This window comes from Hemiscyllium ocellatum, chromosome 8 (assembly GCF_020745735.1).
Source record: "Hemiscyllium ocellatum isolate sHemOce1 chromosome 8, sHemOce1.pat.X.cur, whole genome shotgun sequence".
NCBI classification, from domain to species: domain Eukaryota; kingdom Metazoa; phylum Chordata; class Chondrichthyes; order Orectolobiformes; family Hemiscylliidae; genus Hemiscyllium; species Hemiscyllium ocellatum.
The window spans coordinates 41,419,687-41,446,034 of record NC_083408.1 but is presented as its reverse complement, the minus strand read 5'-3'; the positions used below and the strand labels follow the sequence as shown (position 1 = coordinate 41,446,034).

At 40.2% G+C, this 26,348-nt stretch overlaps 1 protein-coding gene across 1 annotated transcript in view; it reads left to right on the top strand.

Moving 5' to 3' along the window:
- Positions 1 to 26,348, top strand: part of LOC132818129 (cysteine-rich motor neuron 1 protein-like) — a 249,856-nt gene that overhangs the window by 174,767 nt on the left and 48,741 nt on the right. The window contains exons 3-5 of the mRNA XM_060828847.1: positions 3,356 to 3,598; positions 19,402 to 19,584; positions 24,378 to 24,575. Coding sequence (XP_060684830.1) covers positions 3,356 to 3,598; positions 19,402 to 19,584; positions 24,378 to 24,575 — 624 coding nt within the window. The remainder of the gene's footprint in view (positions 1 to 3,355; positions 3,599 to 19,401; positions 19,585 to 24,377; positions 24,576 to 26,348) is intronic.

The window sequence follows — 26,348 nt, the reverse complement described above, 5'->3', positions numbered from 1 at the left end:
ACAATTAAGTGTATAAGTCCTACTAAGATTTGCTTTCCCAAAATGCAGCACCTCGCATTTATCTGAATTAAACTCCATCTGCCCATTGGCCCATCTGGTCCAGATCCTGTTGTAATCTGAGGTAACCCTCTTTGCTGTGCACTGCACCTCCAATTTTGGTGTCATCTGCAAACTTACTAACTGTACCTCTTATGCTCGCATCCAAATCATTTATGTAAATGACAAAAAGTAGAGGGCCCAGCAACGATCCTTGTGGCACTCCACTGGTCACAGGCCTCCACCACCACCCTCTGTCTTCTACCTTTTGAGCCAGTTCTGTATCCAAATGGCTAGTTCTCCCTGTATTCCCTGAGACCTAACCTTGCTAATCAGTCTCCCATAGGGGACCTTGTCGAACGCCTTACTGAAGTCCATATAGATCACATCTACTGTTCTGCCCTCATCAATCTTCTTTGTTACTTCATCAAAAAACTCAATCAAGTTTGTGAGACATGATTTCCCACACACAAATCCATGTTGACTATCCCAAATCACTCCTTGCCTTTCCAAATACATGTACATCCTGTCCCTCAGGTTTCCCTCCAACAACTTGCCCACCACTGAGGTCAGGCTCACTGGTCTGTAGTTCCCTGGCTTGTTCTTACCGCCCTTCTTAAACAGTGGCATCACATTTGCCAACCTCCAGTCTTCCGGCACCTCACCTGTGACTATCGATGATGCAAATATCTCAGCAAGAGGCCCAGCAATCACTTTTCTAGCTTCCCACAGAGTTCTCGGGTACACCTAATCAGGTCCTGGGGATTTATCCACTTTTAACCATTTCAAGACATCCAGCACTTCCTCCTCTGTAATCTGGACATTTTGCAAGATGTCACCATCTATTTCCCTACAGTCTATATCTTCTATATCCTTTACCACAGTAAATACTGGTGCAAAATATTCATTTAGTATCTCCCCCATTTTCTGTGGCGCCACACAAAGGCCGCCTTGTTGATCTTTGAGGTGCCCTATTCTCTCCCTAGTTACCCTTTTGTCCTTAATATATTTGTAAAACCCCTTTGGATTCTCCTTAATTCTATTTGCCAAAGCTATCTCATGTCCCCATTTTGCCAAAGCTATCTCATGCCCCCAATAACTATCCTTTAGCTTACCAAATTGGCTCAAATTCAGATGCACAGGTGAACTGTTTTAGAATAACTGAGATGATGAATACTAAACACTAACTTGCATGCTTCACTGTATCAAGCTATGGCTGGAAATCAAAGGAGTTAATCCCCTTTTAAGTTGCTTTAAGATTGAAGGAGCAGCATTAACTGGAGCATTGAGCTCAAAAATGCCAGCTTGGCATCCATTCAGGGCTGGGAGCTGATCAAAATCATATTCTGCGTTCTTCCAGTTAAAGCCGACTGCATGTGCTAATAGCTGCGCCAAATGGAAAGCAGTGCAACGCCACCGCCACCCCACCCCCCCCATGCACCCTGTGGCATCTCAGGTCAATGTAGCTCAGAGATAACTATTTTTGCTCACCTGAATTTTGAGCCATTCAACTAGGCCGGTTTTGTGAAGAGTAGGTTGAGCCTCACCAAACTAATTGAATTATTTGAGAAGGTGACCAAACAGGTGGATGGAGGTAAAGCGGTTGATGTGGTGTTTATTGTAGTCCCTCCTGCTACAATTAATTGAATATCAAGCACTTTGAGGTATCTTGGGTTGTGAAACATTTTATATAAATACCAATTTTTGTTTTATCGCTGAAAAACAGTGTTAGCCTTGATGCTGCTGTGTGCAGAACCGTCATCTCTCTCAGCACTGTGACCGTACAAAGAGAAAATGAAGAATGTGATAGCGAAATTGAATTAAACATGTAATCCGGTTCCTTCACAGTGATTGCTTCACATAGACCAGTAGTCTTTGTGCATTACTGACCTTGTAATGCCAGTGTGTTCTTGCAGGAGCGTCATCTTATATTCTTTAATTTAATCAATTCATTAATTGCTGGCTGCCTGTTAGAGTCTAAAAAAGTAAACAGGTCATTTTATTTGAGCACTGTTAGAAAGCGTTTTGCATTGAATACAGTGCCAATCAATAAATACATGTCACAAAACACTGCAATTCTTGTCGGATTTTTCTGGAAGGCATGGTCGCTAGAGTTCAAATTCAAATGGATTTAAGATGCAAATCTTCCAAAGAATGTATGTTCCACAAATTAGAGAAATCTGGAGTCGTCTGCTGTACTTTTTCACAATTGCACTGAGACTTCTCTACACAGTATTAGTTCCACATGGCTGGTGAAATAGGCTCTTACTGCTGCTTCAGTTAATTAAATAAGTGAAGTAGTTGTCAAGATTGGATTAGCGTGACATAATATTATGCTCTTCTTAAAATAACTGATCTAATTTTGCCTTAAGCATATTGTTTAAAATTATTTGCAATGCAATTAAAACCAATAGATGGAAAAGTGTCAGTGGCATTTTTCATTACTTTCATTTATGACTCATCATTTCAGATAGCACTCGCTCTAGTTATCAGGACTTGCTATTATATTATGTATAACCAACTCCACTGCAATGCTTGAAAGCCAATTAATTGAAATCACAATCAACAAAGTAGTTAGGTTTGAACACTTCCCTTCCTGTTCGACGAATTGGACTTGAATCCTGTCCAGAGCCTTGGGATGAAAGCCTTCTCCTTCTGATTTGTGTACATAAGATTGAATTATTGTGCTTGATGGAGGCACGAGTAAACAATGCAAATCTGCCCAAAACCTGGCAGAAGTTGACTGTTTCACTCTGATAACCCAAAACAATGCTTGGAGAATAGGAGTTGTCTTAATGATGTGGGACAAAAGCATGTGGTAACAATAGATCTCGTTTTCACTGCTGCCAAGCAATGCATCATTCCATGACCTCTACCTTCCTTCAAGACCTAGGTCTCTGAGTTACCCCTCTCATTAAACTTTGTGTCCAATTTTATTTGTTTACGGTCTTCTCAAGCACTTTTGGTTATTCTCCACCATGAAAGGTGTAAGATAAATACAAAGTTATTTTTACAAACAGGGCACTGGCAGCTCTTGGGTAAAAAGGTAGAAATGATTCTTATTTTTCGACCCTCAAGTCTACACTTTAACCAACACAAAAATGGAAGAGGAACTAGCTTATTTTCAGTTGTACAAAGCATGACAATCACAAAATTGTAGAAGCTGTATATGTTACTGGGACATTATTTTTATTATAATCGCTGGGTTTCCCTAATCTAGATGAATTAAATGTATATTGAACTGTATTTGAAGTGATATGTGATAGATCAGAAGTATATTGGATTCAACTTCTTACATTGTTCCTCTCCTTTTACTCAGATGTCACATGGGATTGTTCCAACGAACGCTGCCCAATACAATTTGAATCTCTTTGCCCTGAGGATTCAGTACTTGTTAAAGGATACACACCACCAGGCCAGTGCTGCCCAACACCAAGTGTCTGCCAGTGTAACAAAATGGCCTGCAAAGAGGAGAGCTGTCCCTTTGCTCACCAACGTGTTCTAGTTTCTGAAGCAACAGGATTACCAGGAGAGTGTTGTGATGTATACGAATGCAGACCAGGTATTGTTTTCAAAATATTTAGCTCTTGTGCATTGTATGTTAATGCTATTAAAATGTGATAATGGTAATTTATAGAAAAGTAACAATCCATTGAAGTAAAGCAATGACACTCATTGTATAGCATGTATTACAGCATTTAAAAGACATCTTAGTTGGTATGTGAATAGGAAGGGAGGGTTTAGATCAGAGTGGTGCTGGAAAAGCACAGCAGGTCAGGCAGCTTCCAAGGAGCAGGAAAATCAATGTTTCGGGCAAAATTCCTTCATCAGGAATCCTGCTCCTTGGATGCTGCCTGACCTGCTGTGCTTTTCCAGCACCACTCTGGTTTCCAGCATCTTCAGGGCTCACTCTTGCCTATATGAATAGGAAGGGTTTAGAGGGATATGGTCAAGTGCTGGCAAATGGGTCTAGATTAGGTTAGGATATCTGGTCGGCATTAATGAGTTGGACCGAAGGGTCTGTTTCCATGCTGTACATCTCTATGACTCTACCCTATTTTCCACTTGTGCTGCACTGCTGGCTTATTTAAAAATACCAAAGGAGGATAATGCCATCCAAACGTTCGAGGTTCACTGACTCACACTAACTCTTTCAACTCAGAAACTTGAGTTGAATTGCTTAGTGCTTGCCTTGGCTAATAAGTGACAGGAGATACAAGATGTCATTCATCTTAAATTCATGTTCTTCCACCTCTGTGTCTACAGATATACCCTGATACACTTAGTGTTTCTAGCATTTTCAATTTTTATTTCAGGTTTCCAGGATTTGCAATAAGCTGTTTTGATTTTATTTTTGATATGTTTGATATATCCCTACTGTTCTTTAGTCGCAGTTGTCATTACAACAACATAATGGAAGATCAAAAGCATTGGTGGAATACTGAAACTCGATGCACCAAGTTGGCTAATTCATTAAGCCAGTTTACTGGCGATATAAGTCATTGGTGCGCATGTTGGGATGAGTTGTCGAAAGCTGTTTTAAAATGGTAGCTCTGATTTCATCTAGAACCATGTCAGGCTAGAGAAGATTCATTGTTGCTATTATTAGATCAAAGCTCTGTTGAGTGCAAAAGGATAGTATTCAACACCATTTTTACGTAGTACATCTGAATGCAGTGGCTGTCAGTTGAGCAGTTGTACTGATATCCAGTGCCATTATTGTTAATGACAAAGTTGCCTGCCTAACTGCATATTAGGGAGGCATGTCATTTCAAACCAAAACAAGCATTCAGTATTTAGTTCCCATCTTGCTGAGGTGTCCTTAGTAAGTTATATGACAGTAACTCAATGAAAGACTTTTGATGATGTTTATCATCTTGCTACCTTTACCAAGCTGCAGTGAAGTTCAAGTATGTTTGCTGCTAATATTGTTTCCACTAGTTATTTGCAGCTAATTACCATGAAAAGGAAATTAGGTCAAATGAGCAATACAGGTTAAATCAGCATTTGTCATTTAAATGGAAAGTAACATGACAATACAAATCTCTTAACAGAATTTGTTTTGTCCACATCAAGGCTTAATTGGCATCAAAAAATGTTGATCGTGTAAATCATCAAATGGGCAAAATATTAAATAAATAGAGGACTATGAAACGCTCTTTTTAACAATGCACTTTGATTGCAGTTACATGGATATATTGAAATATTGTGAAATAAATGCAGAAAACACAAATCCAAACAAATGGAAAATCAAGCGGAGGTTGAACTTTCATAAGAGCATTAGAAGAGGCAAACAAAATTGGAAAGCCCAATCAGCCGAGAACGAAGTGCAGAGAAAACAGAGTCCAGCCCTCCTGGCTCACTGGCTTCCTCTGAAACAGAATAGGCACAGGCTGCCACGCTAGAGTGGAGCTCCTGAGTCACACTGAGTGATGTTTAACACCAGGTTGACCACCACATGCAAACAGTCAACTTGCAAGACAAAATATTGCCATCGATATAACATGGCTGTAACGACATGTGTTTGCAATGTTTCCTTATCCTTCAAATGCGCTTGAACAAGAGACGCAAATACACGTTTGATAAATGACAAGTTAACATCCAATTGCATTTCTTTACATGTATGATTCTTTGTTGGGAAGGTTCTTTGGAGGTGCTTATAAACAATTATTTTCATTTGAATTGCAACACAGAAACATGAATGTGAAAGAGAATTTCTCTCTGCCAACAATAAGCTCCAGTTCTGCATCGTAAGTGTCATTGTCAAACTTCTGTCATGGATGAACAGAAGTTCAGGACGTTGCTTGTGATTAAAGGTCTTTATATACTTACAGCATCCATCAGAGCAGACTTTCTAGTTCTCCGTGTCCTTGTCCTCATGTTGCCTCTGCCACATCCTGTTACTATACCCTACTGTGAACTCCGAGGACAAGTGTGACTTGCCTGCACCTGTTGTCCACAGATTTTCACCCTGCTCCGCTTTCAGGTCAAGCCTGAGTTGGAAGCTTTCATCTGAAGCAGGCAGTAGCATAACAAAGCTACCCAAAAGAAGAAAACATACAAATCTGTTTCCTGATCCATGGGTGGTGAGTGTTGGCTTGATGGAACTCAAAGAATAAAAGCCTTTTGACAGGCCCAAACGTGTGAATACTTAAAAGGCTTCCAACTTCTGGACAATACTTGAAATTTTGTTCTCATCTCTGTGTTTCAGCATTTGTAAATTGCCGATGGCAATTATTATTATTTACTTGCCTCAATATCCAACTTGTTCAGAAAAGACAGGGAGCGTATGAAAGATGGCCAAGATGGGCCACGTGTCTTCCTTTCCACAAGGTACAGCAACCCATACCCGTAGAGTGAGGGGCAAGTGCTTCCTTTGGCAGACATATGAGTTGGACCTCTTGCTTCTGAAGAAAGTTGCAGCAGCAGAATTTCATCAATACAGGTACCTGACTTGACCATGAGAAGGTTTTTCGGGTGTACGCTCACAGCATGCTTAATATAGTATAACATGAAAGAAGACTATGCTTGCCACTTTGTCTCCTGTTCCTTCCCTTTGTCCTATGCCCATTTATATGTTGTCTATCAGTAATACCTTTCAGTTTTATTAGAGGTCACACAGTCAAAACAGCATGTTTGATCTCCTCTGTCGTTACCTGCACTTTTCCAGTCATTTTAGTTTTGCTTCCAGATATTCATCGTTTGCATTATTTTCCTTTGCCATTCTTCAGTTTGGGTTGACAAAGCAGCGAATGCAAGATTGACTTCTGTGCTAAGGCATCTATGGTTATTCCGCAGCACCGGAATAGCACATCACGGCATCCTGATTATCATAGAATCCCTCGGTTTTGAAGCAGGCTATTCGGCCCATCAAATCCACACCGACCCTCCAAAGAGCAAGCACCCAGACCCATCCCTCTACTGAAACTCTGCATTCCCATGGCTAATCCACCTAACCTGCACATCCCTGAACATGATGGGCAATTTAGCATGGCCAATCCAGCTAAACTGCACACCTTTTGGACTGTGGGAGGAAACCAGAGCACCCGGAGGAAACCCACACAGAGACCGGGAGGATGTGTAAGCTCCACACAGACAGCTGGAGAAGGCCGAAATAGGATCCAGGTTCCCAGTGCTGTGAGGCATCTGTGCTAGCCACTGAGCCACTCTGCTGCCTGGAACAGGGGCAGATTTTTGATGGTGGCCTGAATCTTGACTCTGTTTAATGGTGGGATGTTGCAGTTGAATGCAGAAAGTTTTGTCCTTCTCATTGGTACCTTGTGCAGCACCTGAACCTCACCATCCATCAGAAAAGGGATTAGATGCAATTTCTGATGAAAGATCACCAATCAGAAATGCTAACGCTCTTTCTTTCCATGGAATACCTGCTGAGCATTTCCAACATTTGTGTTTCTATTTTGGAGTTTCAGCATTCAGTGTTTTGCCCTTGAACAAGATGCTGGGTGGCTACACCATTTGTGGACTGACTGATACAAGCACTTAAAGTTCCCTTTGCTTTTATTTCACCTGCTGCTACTTGTCTCTTAATTGCCTTGCAAGACGTTCAGTTCAGGAGTAATTAGGGATGGGTAACAGAATGTGACACTCACATTCCACAAAGAAATAAAGAAAAGAAAATGCACTTGACTTTTCAAACAAGATTAGCACAAATTCTAAACCATTTCCATCTGGTTTAAATTAACTCCAGTGCCTTTTGAAGTAGCTAAAACCAAAAATGTAAGGATTTTTTAAAAAAAAATCAGCCTTCAATAATTCATGTGCTTTATAAAAATTGACAAATTCGTTCCTTTTGACTTTATTTATGTGTTACCAAGGAATTATGTGATGTTTGATACAATTCCAAGCTTGCATGCTGTGATATGATCCATCAGGGCATCCATTGGATTATAGGATATTGTGTTCTACCAGGAGGTCAACTGAACCTTTAGTCAGCATTGAATTCAGTTTTATAGAGTGAGGCAATCTTAGTTGGATTCAATACAAAAACATGATACCAACTTCTCTGCATCATCTATAAGCCAGCTTGACTTTTAGATAAAAGTCAGTTTCCTGGGTTGTGTTGAAGACTTTGTGGCAAAGTCATAGTAGGATCCCTACCTCTCAGCTAGAAGCAAACAGGTTTTGAGTCCCATGCTGGGTCTTGTTGGCCATTCAAGGTGTATTTGTAACACGGTCAGGCGAAAGTGAGGCCTCATTCCTGATGAAGAGCTTTTGCCCAAAACATCGATTTTTCCTGCTCCTTGGATGCTGCCTGACCTGCTTTTCCAGCACCACTCTTATCTAGGCTCTTGTAACATTGTCAGTTTGTAAAAGTGCTTTCAATATTACTAATGGAAGGTGATGAGAGTAGGAGGCCTCCTCGTCAGCCATCTTACAGAGGCCAGTGTCAAACCACTGTAAGGCTTTGCTCAGAAGCATAAACCAATCCAATTGAACTCCATGGCCCAAACCTCAAATGAGGAGATGTGATGGACAATTCAGTTGATATGGTAATAAAAAAATCCAGCCTAAAGTGCAGTATAAGAACATTAAAACTGGACAGATGGAAGCTAAAATTCTAAAGAAATGAAGTTAAAGTGAATTTTTGATGTTGCTTGCAAAACTTCAGTCTCCAATTTCTCAATTGAATCGGACATAGGTTTTCTTATTCCTGCCAAGAATGGGTTAGGTCATTAATAAGGCAATACAACATCATTTAAACCATTGTTGTGGTTCTGCTCGCCGAGCTGGAAGTTTTTGCTGCAAACGTTTCGTTCCCTGGCTAGGGAACATCATCAGTGCTGTTGGAGCCTCGTGTGAAGCGCTGCTTTGATGTTTCTTCCGGTATTTATATTGGTTTGTTCTTGCCGCTTCTGGGTGTCAGTTTCAGCTGCAGTGATTTGTATGTGGGGTCCAGGTCGATGTGTCTGTTGATGGATGTTCTTGCCGTTTCCGGGTGTCAGTTTCAGCTGTAGTGGTTTGTATATGGTGTCCAGGTCAATGTGTCTGTTAATGGAGTTTGTGGATGAATGCCATGCTTCTAGGAATTCTCTGGCTGTTCTCTGTCTGGCTTGTCCTATGATAGTGGTGTTTTCCCAGTCAAATTCATGTTGCTGGTTGTCTGAGTGTATGGCTACTAGAGATAGCTGGTCGTGTCGTTTTGTGGCTAGCTGATCCAACCCAAACTCTGGATCAGATATGTGGATGACACCTTTGTAATCATCAAAAACACAGATATAGAAAAAACACACCGAATCATCAACGCCACACTCACAGGAATCCGATTCACACGAGAAGAGGAAAAGGATAGCCAACTCCCATTCCTAGACGTGTTAGTAGAGAGAACACCCAACGGAGAATTCACCACAAGGGTACACAGGAAACCAACACACACAGACCAAGTCTTAAACTATGAAAGTAACCACCCCAACACACACAAACGAAGCTGCATCAGGACACTATTCAAAAGGGCCACAACACACTGCAGTACACCAGAACTGCGAAAAGAGGAAGAGGAACATCTATACAAGGTATTCGCCAAAAACGGATACCCACGCAACTTTATCACCAGATGCCTAAGAGATAGACCGAGGAACGAGGACATGCCACAACCAAAAGGACTAGCCACTCTACCATACGTCAGGAGCGTCTCAGAACTGACAGCCAGACTACTGCGACCCTTAGGACTCATAACAGCACACAAGCCAACATCCACGCTCAGACAACAACTCACTAGAACAAAGGACCCAATACCCAGCATGAGCCAAACTAACGTAGTTTACAAAATACCATGCAAGGACTGCACAAAACACTATATAGGACAAACAGGAAGACAGCTAACAATCCACATCCATGAACATCAGCTAGCCACAAAACGACACGACCAGCTATCTCTAGTGGCCATACACTCAGACAACCAGCAACATGAATTTGACTGGGAAAACACCACTATCATAGGACAAGCCAGCCAGAGAATTCCTAGAAGCATGGCATTCATCCACAAACTCCATTAACAGACACATTGACCTGGACACCATATACAAACCACTACAGCTGAAACTGACACCCGGAAACGGCACGAACATCCATCAACAGACACATCGACCTGGACCCCACATACAAATCACTGCAGCTGAAACTGACACCCGGAAGCGGCAAGAACAAACCAATATAAATACCGGAAGAAACATCAAAGCAGCGCTTCACACGAGGCTCCAACAACACTGATGATGTTCCCTAGCCAGGGAACGAAACGTTTGCAGCAAAAACTTCCAGCTCGGCGAGCAGAACCACAACAACGGATACCCGAGCTACAAATCTTCAATCAGATTTTATCATTTAAACCAGTTTAATTTATGGTGTAGCATTCATAATGTACAAGAATTAAAGTTGCACCTACATTTAACTCCTCTGATTAATAAGGGAGTACACTGTTACATTGATTAGATTACTTACAATGTGGAAACAGGCCCTTCAGCCCAACAAGTCCACACCGACCCTCCGAACAGTAACCCACCCAGACCCATTCCCCTACATTTACCCCTTCACCTAACCTGCACATCTTTGGAATGTGGGATGAAACCAGAGCACCCGAAGTAAACACACACAGACACAGGGAGAATGTGCAAACACCACAGTTGCCTGAGGTGGGAATTGCACCCGGGTCTCCGGCGCTATGAGGCAGCAGTGCTAACCACTGTGCCGTGTATACAGGTTAAAAGTTAAGAATCTACCGATGACCATGAAACTACATCATTTTCCAAATGATGACAATGTCCTGGCTCTGTAATGTCCTTCAGGGAAGGAAATCTGCCATCCTCACCTGGTCTAGCCTACATATGTCTCAACTAGCCATCAAGGTACACAAACACCACTAGCTACCAAGAGATATGATTAACTATCACTTATGTCCATACACACAGACAAACAAGGACACCAATTTGACTAGGACAATGTATCCATCCTAGGACGTGCCAAACCAAGATATGCACGAGAATTCCTGGAGGCCTAGCATTCAACCCAGAACTCCATTAACAAACATGTAGAGTTAGACCCCATATACAACCATGAAGAAACAAAACCAGAAATGATACCACCCATCTCAACAAACCAGGATATACAAATAGCAAGCAGGACAGAACAGCAACACTTCACCAAAAGCTCACTGATAATGTTACCTACCATGGTGACCGAACGTCTGCGAACAGACTTACCAACTCAGCAAAGAAGTTAACAACCTCATATTAGATTTATGGAAATTACAGACAGGGTCCCAGACACCACTATCACCATCTCTGGATATATCCTGTCCCACTAGCAGAGGTGGATGCACAGAGGTGGACAGTTGGGGAAGAGGTTGCCATGGAAGTACTCAACATTGACTGTGGATCCCATGAGGTCTCATGGCTTCAGGTTAAACAAGGGCAAGGAAACCTCCTGCTGGTTACCACATACCGTCCTCCCTCGGCTGATGAATCAGTACTCTTCCATATTAAACAACAACTGGACTGAGGATAGCAAGGACAGAGGATGCACTCCTGCTGGGGATTTCATTGCCCACAACCAAGAGTGACTTGGCAGCAGCATTACTAATAGAGCTGGTCAGATTATAAAGGACAGAGCTGCTAGACTGTGTGTGTGGCTGATGGTGAGGGAACTGAAAAGAGGGAAAAACATACTTGACCTCATCCTGGGCAATCTACCACAAGCAAATGTATCTGTCCATGACAGTATCAGTAAGCGTGACCATAGTCCTTTTGGATGCGAAGTCCTGCCTTCACACTCAGAATAACCTCCATTGTGTTGTGTGGCACTATCACTGTGCTAAATGGGACAGACTTCAGTCAGATCTAACAACTCAAGACTGGGCATCCATGACATGGTGTGAACCATCAACAGCAGCAGAACTGTACTTCAGCACAATCTGTAATCACATAACCTGGAATTTCCTCCACTCAACCCTATTGCCGTCAATCAAGGTTCAATGGAGAATGCCAGCAGCAGCACCAAGCATGCCTAAAAATGAGGTGTCAACCTGGTGAAGCTACCTGACTGGATTACTTGTGTGCCTAACAATATTAGCAGCAAATGGTAGACAGGGCTAAGCAATGCCACAAACAGCGGAGCAGATCTAAGCTCTGTAGTCCTGCCACATCCAGTCATGAATGATGGTGGATGATTAAACAATTCCCTGAAGGGGCAGGCTCCACAAATATCCCCATCCTCAATGATGGAAGAATCCTGCACATCATTGCAACTCATAAGGCTGAAGCATTTGCAGCAATCTTCAGCCAGAAATCCCGAGTAGATGATCCATTATAGCCTCCTCCAATGGTCTTCAGCATTACGAATACCAGTCTTCAGCCAACTCGATTCACTCCATGTGATATTAAGAAATGGTTGGAGACACTGGAGAATGCAAAGGCCCTGACAATATTCCAGCGATAGTAGTGAAGACCTGTGCTCCAGAACTTGCTGCTCTCCTAGTCAAATGTTCCATTACAGTTACAACACTGGCATTTATTCGACAATGTGAAAAATTGCCCAAGTGTGTCTTGTACACACCCATCAGGACAAATCCAATCCAGTCAATTACTGCCCCATCAGCCTACTCCTCGATCAACAGTAAAGTGATGGAATGGGTCATCAACAGTGCTATCAAGCAGCACCTGCTCAGCAATGACCTGCTTAGTGACGCCTAGTTTGGGATCCATCAGGGCCACTTAGCTTCTGACCTCTTTACAGCCTTGGGTCAAACATGGACAAAAAAGCGGGATTCCCAAGGTGAGGGGAGAGTGACTGCCAAGTGTGACATTAAGGACTCCTAGCAAAACTTTAATCAATGGATATCGTGGTGAATTCTCCATTGGTTGGAGTCATTCCTGGCACATAAGAAGATAGTTGAGGTTGGTGGATGTCAGTCATCTCAACTCCAGGATATCTCTGAAGGAGTTCCTTAGGTGAGTGTCCTAGGCCCAGCCATCCTTAGCTGCTTCAACAATGACCTTCCCTCCATCATAAGGTCAGAACTGGGATGGTTGCTGGTGAGTGTACCATGTTTAGCAGCATTCCCAACTCCTCAGATACTGAAATGGTCCATGGTCAAATGCAACAAGATCTGGACAATATCCAGGCTTTGACTGACAAGCAGCAAGTAACATTGCCAGGCATTTGTGTGGCACCAATGACCATCTCCAGTAAGAGACAATCTAACCACTGCCCCTTGACATTCAATGGCCTTAACAACGCTGAATCCCCCGCTATCAACATCCTTGGGGTTACCATTGACCAGAGACTCAACTGAGCTTGCTGTATAAACACAGTGGCTACAAGAGCAGGCCAGAGGCTAGGAACATTGCAGTGAGTAACTCATCTCCTAACTGTCCAAAGGTTATCCATCACCTATAAGGCATGAGTCAAGAATATGATATAATACTCCCAAGTTGCCTGCATGGGTGCAACTTCAACGACGTTCAAGAAGCTTAACACTATCCAGAACAAAACAGCCCACTTGATTGGAACCATATTTGCAAACATCAACTCCCTTCAATAGCGGGAGTGTATACTATCTGCAAGATACACTGCAGAAATTCACAAAATATCTTTAGACAGCACCCTCCAAATCCATGACTACTTCCATCTGGCCAAGGGCAGTAGGTACATGGGAACAAGCAACCCACAATATTGACTTGGAAAGATATTACCTTCCTTCAGTGTCTCTGGGTCAAAATCCTGGAATTCCCTCCCTAACAGCGTGTGGACTGCAGCAGTGTATGAAGGCAGCTCACCATCATCTTTTCAAAGGGCAACTAGGGATGGTCAATAAATGCAGGCACAACCAGTGAAGCTCAGTGTCATGAATGAATAAAGAAAAAAAAATCATCGTACATTTCTAGTTACCTGAGAATCACTGGAAAATGCACTGTTGATGTAATACAGCTTCCAGTAAAACATACAAAACAGTCATGTAGTTGCAAGCAAAGACTTGCTTGACTTTGCAATGTGATTCACTGTTCCGTAAATGGCATTACGTAAAGACACAGGATTTGTGTTGTCGTGCGCTGACAAAGAAACCTGATAACCAAGATAGGGAATGAGCTGATTAAATGCCTGACAAAAGAGAGGTGTCATTCAGGTAAAACCATTTGCCATTCTTCATTGCAAGTGGGAGCAATGGTATAAAGTACAATTGAACAATGGGTTCATTTGCATTGTTATTGAAAACTTATAACTTACTGGAATGGTGTCATTTTCTGAAAAACTCTTGATTTAACACTTAACAGTCATAGTGATTCCAGGATTTGGTAACATTCATGTTTGCAAGTTTTGTTTGGTCTGTTGTTTGTGAATCAACCCAAGGAACAAAATCTATCATCTGAACATTGGTCACCTGGTCAAGTTGAACTCAACTTTTGCTTTTTAATTGTATCAGACAAATTAGATTCAATATTAGTATGATTTCTACATGAATAGAGAGAACAGACTTGCACTTAACTTAGACTTCAAATTTTTGAACTTGCCTCAGACAAATAGCAAACGTTGGTGAAATTGATCATTGACTCCTGGTTTTTCCAAGGATTGGCGACTTCTCCATCTCTGCTGCCTTCTGGATTTGGGTAATTGAGCAGCAATTTGATTTTCAGATTTGATGTTCAGGCTCAGTAGTTTGAATATCATCATGTTTTACATCCAAGAATGGATTTTCTATTGTAGATGCTTAAATTTGCAAGCCTGTTCAAGCATGTCCTGTTTCCAGCCTGCCACCCTTGTTCCTCTTATTAAATGCAAACTTTCTTAATTTAGTTGAAGGATGAGGTGAAACTCAAGAGCAAGCGAGCAATGCCATGAGTTGACCTGATGTTGTTGAAGAAAGAGATTGAGAGAAATTAGTCATTTATCCTTTTCCATTTTCTGTAATGTTACCTTGGTCCAAGCTTTTCAGTTAATAATTATCATGTAGAATATCTCTGCCAATCAAAATCCCTTTGATAATTCATCAGTAATGCTGAAGTAATATTAGTTTTCCTTTTGAAATGGTATTCTTGTGATATGTCCTGACAAAAGCAAGACTGAAAGCTTTGCCAAAATGTATTTTCTCAGCAGCACTCAAGATTGAGGGAACGTGAAGCAATGCATGGAGTTTAAATCAGTCAAAAGTGAGAAATAGGTGATTGTAAATGAATCCTAAAAAGAGGTGGGAAGTAAACTTGACTGGAATAGCTTGATTTGGGACGAGAGCCAAGTGTTCTGGAAAAATTGTGGCTGCAAATGAGCATCGAACAAATTTGGGTTTTGAGGAAAACTTAGTGGAATCCTCATGCAATAGGAGATGCAAAGTTGCGGATGCTTTGAGCACTAGATCATGAGGAACTCTTTAACTTTAGGAGAGAAAGGGCGGAATTTAGTTTATATGACTAAAGATCAAAGTAATCAATTAAGGATATGTGATAGCAGCTCTCATTCTCTTTTCTTTTCTGTGGATATAAATGCATTGACTGGTTAAGCTTTATTAGGTCAGTCACTGTAAAAATGCTTAGGCCGTAAAATATCTTGAAATAATGTGCAAAGTTAAACAGGGTTTTTTTCTGGTCACATGCTTGAGCTGAAAAGTTCAACAGTTCAATGTTGGGAAAGGTTTTACATTTTTTGTTCCATCCGAAGGATGAAAAATAATTCCCTTTAGCATTTGGTACTGGGTTAATTGTAGCTGACAGGAAAGGGATCAGTGTTTTGATAATAAATGTCTGCTGTTCTTTTCTGACCAGTATTGAAATCTTTTGTGTTGCCCTTTTTGAGCCCACTGCAGATTAAACCCACATGAATACACTGACAGCAAGCTGACATCAAACGCCACTGGTCTGGGGAAGGTGGTTTTCACTGAGTAGCTCAGGCACTCATCCACAAAAAGCTTTCATTGCCACGAATGCAGTGAGAAAAAAAAACTGAATAGAGCAGATTTACGTGTTCATCAAACATTTTACACAGACTTATGCAGTTCAAAAGAATCAGGAATTTTCCCTTCCTGAGAACTGCCTGGAATTTGTGTACCAAGGATTTCCAGTTAATTACCACCACGTTTTAATTTTATTTTCAAAGCTGTATAAGCCAGCACTTGGAATATTTGTAATCTTCAACTTGTACCTTGTGTATGCAGTTCATCATTGACTGTATGTAAGGAACCAGGATTTGTTGTTGTGTGTCTGCTCAATTTGTAAGGCTAAATAATTGCAACATGACATTTAATTTCGATAAATTCAATACTTTTATTAAAGTACTTTGCTCATGCTGTTACTATAAATCTTTTTTTCAAAAAATGCTGACTTAGAAGGTGGATGCTGGCAGCCTGAATCAAAAGGAAGTCAATTCTACTCAAATGCTATGTTGACCACATCTTTGCAGATTGACTTTTATGTGCATTATTAGTGTATAAAGCACAGCAAAGAAAAAAATCCAGTTATTGCTGGAGGTCTGCAATATGGTCACAGAATTGCACCAACTTCACATTTTCCAACTAGTCCATTGATTTTCCAACCAGTCCATTGCTGAGTTAGAGTGATATCCATTTTTATTTTGGCAGGGCACGTGCCGTAGGAGTTTAGGTGGGGAATTTTTAATGTCCCCACTTTCAAATTGGCAATGTAACTAAGAAAGCAGAACAAACTTGTTGGACCAGATGTGGTTGGTTCATGGATAGTAAATTTGCTTCTGTCCTTGCATTGGTGTTTAGAGATGGCTTAGATTTATTTATGATTCTTAAACTGTACTTCAACGACACGTCTCGACTGTACTTCTAAATCTGAGAAAAATGCACCACAATTCAAAATAGTCATGTCTCGTTGGCTTAAATGCAGTGAGATCTCCAACTCCGCATCAGTATAATGTTTTGCATTGTTTACTTGTATTAGAAATCACTGAATATTACAGTCTGTATCAGCTGCGGCTCAGTTGGTAGATGTTTTGTGTGGTTTAAGGGACACTGCTAGATGCTAGTTCCAGGCAGACTGATTAGGATAATGCAAAGTCAAGAATTCTCTCTTCAAGTTTGTTTGTGTAAATCCCTAGTCGTTGTATGTTATTGCTGTAGGCAATTGTACATGACCGCCTGTGAACAACAAGGTTTAGAGTCTATTGTTACATTGTTTGAAGATAGTCATTTATGTGTTTCACTGTAACTGAACTCCACCTTCCTTGTGCTATTTAAGCCATGTGGGAAGCAGTTCCATTCCATCATTGCGATGTTTCTCCAGAGTCCTAAAGCCATTATACAACATCCCTTCCCCAAGCTTTTTCCCCTCACATTAATTAGCATTTTATGTGTTCTCGAATGAGTTACTTAGTTTCCTCTCTCATGATACTTATATTCATTTCTATTATATTCATGAAAAGGGTGATCTTGTTCATCTACAGGTAGTTGCTCCCAATATGAAGAAACTCGTTTTGTTGTAGTACTGACCGGTTCTTCAAGTTTCTGTTTCAAGATGCAAAAGAGGTTGTCAAAGCTAATTTGTTTCTCATTGATCTGTTGTCAACATGCGATATGGTCATATGCTCTTCTCATGTAGTGTTCAGCATTTGATTTAATGTTCAGTGTTGAAGGTGTTCAAAATTGTGCTCTCACTTTGGTTAATTTGCAGATTTATCAAAAAAAACCTCATGGCAAGGTTGGTACCCGTGAATTTTGTTGCATTGGCTGATTTTTGATGAGTGTTGATGTTGACCATTTTGTTGATTCAAATGATGATTGTTAGTATGTTATCTTTGTAGTATTGCACTCATTTCACTGCCTTGTTGTATTCGTGGTTGCTTAAATGTTGCTGACTTTATTATCGTGAAGATTGTTTTGAAGGATTACACTGAGAGCTATTCAAGTTTATGCAGGTTTAAATGTAGCTTTCATTGCGAGATTTTGTTTTTCTTTACCAGTATGGTATCTTCATAGAGATGAACAAAGATACTCTTTTTTTCCAAGTTGGCTGAAGGATTTCCAAATGGTCTAGATGCAGATACTTTCCAGAAGTGGCTTCAATCAATAGGATTCATTGCTTTTTTTTTGCTTATTTCAAAGATGGCTGCCATAGCATTGCTCCTGCCAGATTTTGTGCATATGATGTATTTCCAACCAAATTTGGCACCAGACCATCAGATTCATGCTCCTTCTGTATCAGTAACTTTTCTTTGAAATTTTATTGCAGTTTTTTTAAAGTTACTGAATACAACATATTTCTTGCCCACAGCCTAAAAATAATATTTTGTAAACTTCCTTGTTAGAATTCTAAGATACTTGATTTTAGAAAGTCAATACTTTGATTTCTACTTTTGATCTTTTTCCAATCAGTGTGCTAATTTATTTGTTGGTAAATGTTCTGTTGAATAAATAGTCAAACTGCTAATTGCCGCCAGAAATTTCACTCTGCTCCACTGATTTCAGGTTTTCCTCTCTAAGCAATCGAGGGTGTCTGGTAATTGGTCTACTTTCACAAATGCTAGATCTGGATTTATTTTCTTGGCTGCTACGATAGGCTTTTATTGCTCTCTCACTGCATTTTTTTATTTTCCCTTTTAAGCTTGTTTCCCCTGTTACTTGTTGTAAAATAGCTTGTTGACCCTCGTTGATTTCTCTGCAAAGCATTTTCTGGGCAGAGATTCTTACTTCAGTTCTGTAGCTAGCTAGTTATGAAGCTCTACTGAAAACATTCTGGAAAATTGGTGATTTTAGTTACTTCTTCAGAAAACTTCAAGTCTGTTTCTTGATTTTCACGCTTGCCATGTTTTTCTGCCACAGCACACTCAGAGCTGCTGTCTTTAGATAAAATTTGAACCCCAAGACATCCATTGGCCTGCTCCCATGGGATTTGAAAGATTCCATAGTAACGTTATCAAAGAAAAAGAGGAATTATCATCTGGTCATTATTGCATTGGGGTGTGTGTGTGTGTTTTCGCTGCCATGTTTCCTATATCACAACAGTGCCTGAACCTCAAGACATTTCATTCACTATAAAGCACTTTGAAATACTCAATAGTTGTGAAAAGTGCTATATAAATGTAAGTGTCTTTTTCAGCAAAATCATTTTTAACCAATCATTAAGTTTTTATGGTGATAGACACTTTTAAATTAGAAAAAGTTTCTTGTGATTAGACTGTTTGAACTGTTCACTTAGATGAATAAACTGCCAAGAAGAGTACTGTTTTTTTTTAAATAAATGACCATGTTGAGAAAATAGTGTAAACTGTGTTACACTGTACTGGAGACCCCTGGTGGTCAAAGTTTGCATTCCAAATCAAATCCTAATATCCCAGAGTTGGTGTTTGAGGGAACATTTACAGATGTGCCCTTATTGTTGAAACATTCTTGTCTTTTTCTTTCAGAAACCTCTCGGAAATGTATATACAATGGCACAGAGTACACAGACGGGGAGGTGTATCGCATGGAGGCTTGCTGGTTCTGTCGCTGTCGAGGTGGAATCTCGTTATGTTCGAAAGCAGAATGTGGAGAGTTGAAGTGTGAAAACTATTACATCCCTGAGGGAGAGTGTTGTCCAGTTTGTCAAGGTAAGTTTCCACTGACAGAATGAAAATCGACATTATCAGCAGGTGAGTCCAGTTTAAATGGGGGAAAAAAGCAATAGCTCAATGTCTTTGTTGCATTCAAATTTCATTGCTCGTATGTGATTTGAGCCATTGTCTTGCTTGAGCATTGACTTAATGACATGGCCACTGACTCTAGTTTCAGGGGATGAGCAGGTGGTGCAATCTACTGAATACTTGAGATTATTAATACACAGTCAGCATACAACTGTGAGGGAAGCCTCCATCCTGTTTGTTTGTTGATAAAGGAACCGTGTTATGTTTAGAGGGACAATGGTTTCCTGTGGGAATGTGAGAAGGTTAGACAATGGAGAGAATTAGCTGGCTCCTGTGAAACTATCGTCTGCATTTGAGTCACATGGAATATATTAAACACAGCTGATGTACTCCATAGCAACGCCTCAGGCTGCCAGAATCTATATTGTGATTATGCCTCAGTTTTTAACTAGGAATAGATAACTTCTAACTGATTCCATAGAACAAAGACCTGGCATTTTGGTGACATATGTATTAAAGAGAAAGGAGAAATAATGACTTAACATTAATCTTCAATATCTTAGTATTTTCAATTGATTTAAGGTCAGTCTTTATAGCACCTACATTTCATCCATATAAATCAGAATTTATATTTAAAAAGTCAAACGTTTCCCTCTAATTATGGTGGTATAAATATGTAGATAAATAAAATGGCTATGAGTTACCAGCGTGAAGCTGCAATTGAGAAAGCTCTTTTAAGATGGAAAGCTTAAACGATTTTTCAACCAGACTGTAATTGCACTTGATTCAGGCTTTCAAAGTTTCTGTGTTGATTGCTACTTAAGTTGGTAAACTTCTAATTTCTTTGAAAGGGCGATTTAATTCTCTGTTGTGTTATCAAGTTCACTACCCATTTATTCATTCTTGTCTCCTTTGGTGATTGAGAGTTTGTAAAAAAAACAGTTACATCAAATACAGTAAGCATTTTGACTTGTGCTTATTTCCAAGAATACAGAGCAATTATTGACTTTTTAAATTATTTCTGTATATTTTTGTATGTCTACGCATACCTTGATGTACTTTTTAAACTGTGGAGCTTTTTTAAACTCACTAAGAAGTACGGACTTATTAAAGTTTGTTCTTAACTCATTTCCATTGAACAGTTCAGATTGAAGTAGCAAGGGCACCTAACTCTGTAGACATTGTTAGGTGAAGCAGAATCCAAGCTGCTTGTCTTTGTGATCTGGTTATGGGCTATATTATTGTCTTAATGCCCTGCGAGTCAATGACAATCATCAAATATTCCAAATTTTGTATGCTATGATATCCTTGATATAGTTGTACCATTCCCTTGAAGAGTGGATAATATTGAAATCATCATGTCCCAAAAAGCTGGAATCAAATCCCTTAAGCTTGATTGCTTCATCTTTTGTTTTCCTGTCATTGATTAAATTATAGCCTGGTCTTTGATCTATTCATCACTGTCGATCATGTCATTCTTCTTCACTGTCTTTTGTCCATGTTTCACCTTTGTGGTTTTACACTGCTGTGCCAATGTAACAGAAAGTACTCAGGTTGGCAGCATAGATGGAGACCGAACCTCTTGAGTTGAATATGACTCTTCACGTTTGACGCGAGCGATTAACTCATTTTCTCTCTTCACAGATCTGTCAGACCTGATGAATATTCCCAGAGTATTTTCAGTTTAAATTTCTGATTTCCACCCTCAATTTGTCTTAAAGGCAGTCCCAACATGCCTTTCCTTCCATGTTCATAGTCAATGTGTTTCTGTCCTTTTGGCCCTTTCATTTCTGCTCTATATGCCACAGATTTGCAAAATAATCTGATAATGTGGGGCTAGTTTACTTAGTGTACATCTGTGGATCCCAGCTTTTCCACTTCCACCTTTTGATTCAACTCTTCTGCTTACATGGACAGGTGAAATGTAAATTGAGATTGAGTCAGAATTAGTGGCTTTTAAATGATTTCAACATTACCAAAACCAACTCCACCAAACAAGACTGAAATGGTGCTCCAACTCTTCACCCTCCTGCATCCTGCTTAAGCCTCTGTTCCCTGCTTGAACCTGAACAGCTCCTGGGCAGTTGACGTCCACATTGAATGAATCACCTTTCTCCATCCCTCCCTTCCTTGCAATATTGCTGAACAGTTGTATTCATTTCAGACAAAGTATTTCCAGCTCTTCACTGTTCAGTCTGCAAGTGCATTCCTGAGCTTCTGCCTGTTTGTCATTTTAGTTCTCCGTGCTTCCATCTTGGACTTTGCCCTTATATTTTTGCACTTTCGTAATCAGCCCAATGCAGTGCTGAGAAACGGCACCTCATCGTTTGTTTGGGCACTTTACGGCGTTTCAGATATGGCTGGAGCCCCTACCCTGGACCCATCTTGTTGTTTCTTTACAATCTCCCATTATGCCTTGCACCATCCTCTTTCTTGTCATTTAATCTCTCTAACCTTTCACCCCGTCTGGACCTTCCTTTTTGTTGTTTTCTCACCTCCCTGTTTTCCACACCTCTGTGAATGATTAAAACTTGTTGCAGGTTTCATTGGAACTGGAAAGCATTATCGACTTGAAAAGTTACTCTGTTTCTCTCTGCACTACTGCTGCCTGGCTGGCTAAGTAGTTCCAGCATGTTTTGTTTTTATTTCAAACATCCATTATATTTGAGTGCTCCCATATAGGCCTCACAAGCTCCATCTACTGTAAAGCACAACAGTTAGAGAATTTTATCAGCCATTCAATTCTTTCATAACATGTAACTACCTATTGTCCCACTTACTGTTGGCTTTATCTTGATTGCGAGCTGGTTGGTGAATTTAGATACTAAGGTGTTTCATGATAGCAGGTTTATTTATAGAGTGAAGTATTGCTTGTCTGTTTTCTGCTTATTGCCCTTGTGTTCATCGGTCTCTGTTTAAGTATTTTTAATGAACCAGTGCAGAGATGCTATGACACATCGATGGAACAGATAGGACTTAACCTAAACCTCCTGCCCCAGAGGTAGGAATGCTACTATTGTGCTACAAGAGCCCTTTATTTGAAAAACGGAATTGAATTCAAACTTCACCATCGGTTCTGCTGGCCTCAAACAGGCCATAGTTCTACTCTTCCTAGATCTTGTGTTTTTATACAATTCACCTGAGCAATTCTCTGTCATAGTGAATTCCACATTATTGACTCTACAGAATTCCCTATTGGGTGTTTTAGTGACTATCTTATATTGATGACGCCTGGTCATAAGTTCCCTGCTTTCAGTTTTATCACTGTAGAAAACATTTTTTTAAATGTTGTTTTAAACTACTAAAATATACTTTACTCATAAGTCTATGTATATACAGTTACTGAAGCAGTTCTGTACAGTCTTTGCATAGGAAGGGTAAACAAACATTGGAACTTGGCATTTCCTGCTGTTGCAAATAAAAACACCCAAAGCTTTTCTTACTCGTACAAGACAATATTTACATATGTTTGAGGGTCTGATAACTGAATGGGCTCCCATTGTACTTGGGCAAAAAGCTCTTAAACAATTTTGCTAAAATGTACATCAACTTTTATTTATTGTTTCTAATACTCATATTTTTGGTTCAGTGTCACGTCCAAACTTCCAAATTATATGACCATCCTATCCTTCCAGCAAAACCTGCTGCTTTACGTTTATCTGTGCTGAGTTACATTGGTCAATCGTTAGCCCATTCTATAAGCTGGCTAACATCTTCCTCTAACTTGTTGCAGTTATTGGTACCAACATCGACAGGACAAGTAAGGTTAGCAAAAGGAAAACTGTTCATGCATTGAGTGGTTAGAATCTTGAGTCAACCATCACACAGACTGACTCAGTTGTATTCTGATCTGAGGACTGTGCAGGACTGTGGATAGAGATATTCCTGATGAAAGGCTTATGCCCAAAAGGTCGACTCTTCTGGTCCTCGGATGCTGCCTGACCTGCTGTGCTTTTCCAACGCCACAATTTTCAACTCTGACTCTCCAGCATCTGCAGTCCTGACTTTCTCCTATGGATAGAGACCAGGGTAGTGGGTCTGACTGAGTTGCTTTTGCAGAAACATGAACTGCCTCACTCTGGGAGGGAGCACACTGCTGCTACTGGTCTACCTCAGCCTCTGTGCACCTGTCTAGTCAGACAATTTATCCTCTATCTCCGACCTTTAGGTGAGCTCACCTCACTGCAGCCCCTCAGCAGAGCCTTCAGTGAGTAAGAGAATCTGCCTTCCAAGTGTCTCCCATGGTTGCTGTAGCTCTCAGGAACCCAGGAACTGTTGGGTTTTCTGACCCAGGGCAGGGTCCCATTACATTGACTACCTTTGACCGACAGGTACAACACCCTCTTATCCTTTCTGATTGGCTGGGCTCGCTAGAAACAGATTGCAGTAACTAGGCTGAAGAACTATAGAGAATGGGAAATCAACTGGAGGAGCAATCAGCGTCTAAAGAGTTTAGAATTCTGTCCCAATAACTCCGTTTCTCTCTCCACAGACTCAGCTGAGTATTCCAAGGTTTACTGTTTTCAAATTTGCAACCAATGACTGATTCAAATTTACTTTTAAGTCTCTATTTCCTGATTTATGTTGTTTATTGCAGAAATTCTTTTTCTGAAACATTTCCAGGAAATAATTGTAAAAATTGCCTCTCTTCAATCAAATTTAATCAGTGGTGCAATTTTGAAATGGAAATGTGTTGACTCTAATGCTTCCTTATTTATGATTTGATTACATTCATTAGTTGTAACTTTTGTTCTGTGCAGACACAATTTTTCCATCTGTTGATGGTCTTGGATGTTTGGCCAGAGGTCAGATCCGAGCACATGGCGATCAATGGCGAGAAGATGACTGTACGTTCTGCCAGTGCGTCAATGGGGAACATCACTGCATGGCAATGGCTTGCAAGCAGACCTGTCTGAACCCAGTCAAAATACCAGGGGAGTGTTGCCCTTTCTGTGAAGGTAAGTAAAAAGCGCAAATTTCAGTGTTCTCATTTTAAGAAGGTATGCTGCTCCTGCAAAGAAGCATCTCCTTTCTCTAACTCACACATACACATACAGAATTAGGACAACAAATAAAATATCATTAATAGTGTGGATACTGTTCGACATTGCCCTGACTTAGCTATGTTTTCTTTGGAAGTGAACCAATAGAATTCAACACCAGTTGAACACCAGATTCCTGTTTCCAATTGGTGCAGAAATGGAATGCCAATCTATATTGTACCTTCTACTGAGGTGTATACTCTAAAATAGGAACGACATAGTTCATCCTCAAGTTTTGGATTCACTGTTGATTTCTGGCTTCTGCTCCCATCACTTGAAACATTGGGATGACAGACAGTAAATGTGACAACTGCTTGACCTTTGGGACTGCTTAAAGAGGTAGAGGTCATCCAGTTGACAGTATCACTTGTCATCATGATATTATATGCATATCAACTCATGAGCTGTTTGGAGCCCGACTTTCAAGTCAGCAGGGTGAAGCTGAAGCTTAATTGACTAGTACTGGACATGTTCCAGGCTTTTTTATTGGGTCAAGCGATGGAAAGCGATTGACGTGTTTTTGTCAGACTGGGAATGTGTTTATTAATTGGATTTAGCTCCTGTTTCTGCTTTCAACTCTGGCTTCGTTGTAGGTCTGTGATATTTCCGAACAGGCTTTGGTGAACAAATACCAGGAATTATCAGATGAATAAATTACCAAGTCACTAATCTGTCCTCAACAGTCTGACTGGACTTCGTGTTCTGTTTATTCTTCTCCAAGGTCACATTGATATTGATGAAAACAATATGATCAACATTTGCAGAATTTAACAAACAATGAAAAAGACCCTAAAGGATACCTCTTTGTTTCAGTGATAAAGAGCCACTATGAAATGGATTTTTTTCCCATGAAACATGCAAAGTCCTGAGAACGTGTGACATGATTTCACTTGGAAATGAAAGAACTTTAAGAGTATAATACAGTTTTCTGTTGATTAATTTTGATAGGCTCAGTGTCTTTCAGATGAAAATTGGATATTGAACAGTAGTGCACTCTTTTTCCCCAAAGAAAAACAGGGAAGAAGCTTTACAACCACTGTCTATTATAATCCTCTATTGATAATTAGAGGTCAAGTGAGTAATTTTAGGTTTCCACTCTAAACCGAGGTCACCATGACCAGGCCACAAAATAATATTATATTTTATTCTTGGAAAACAAATGAGTAGTAAAAAATTAACCATGTCTGTTTTCTTGGTCCTGTAGAATGTGAGTCTGTGGTTTCAATTCCAGTTGCTGTTTGGAAACACTAGTGATAGTCAAGAACATAATTAGCTAAGATGTTTTTCTCAATCACAGTCATCATTATGTATGTACTACCTACTTTTCATACTAATTGGCCAATTTATGCTACTTTAATTTGAGGGAGGATTTTAACATTAGGCACAGCTACTTATGTTTCCCTGTGTATTTTGTACATTTGTTGGTGGTGTCTAAAATTGCAGCTTTAAAAATACGTGAATTTGAAATGAGCAATTAAAATCCTCCAGGCAAATTCAAATACTGTCTGTATACAATTCTTGCCAACTAACCTCTCAATCAAAAAGCAACACATCTGCAAGACTGTGATCACTTTTAGGATCTGATACCTTCAAGGTGAAATTAACGAAAAATAATTATCAGTTGCAAATACAAGAAAGAAGGGAATTAGTGTCTCTGTTAAAACATGAAGTTTTGAGGTATCTGTGTAC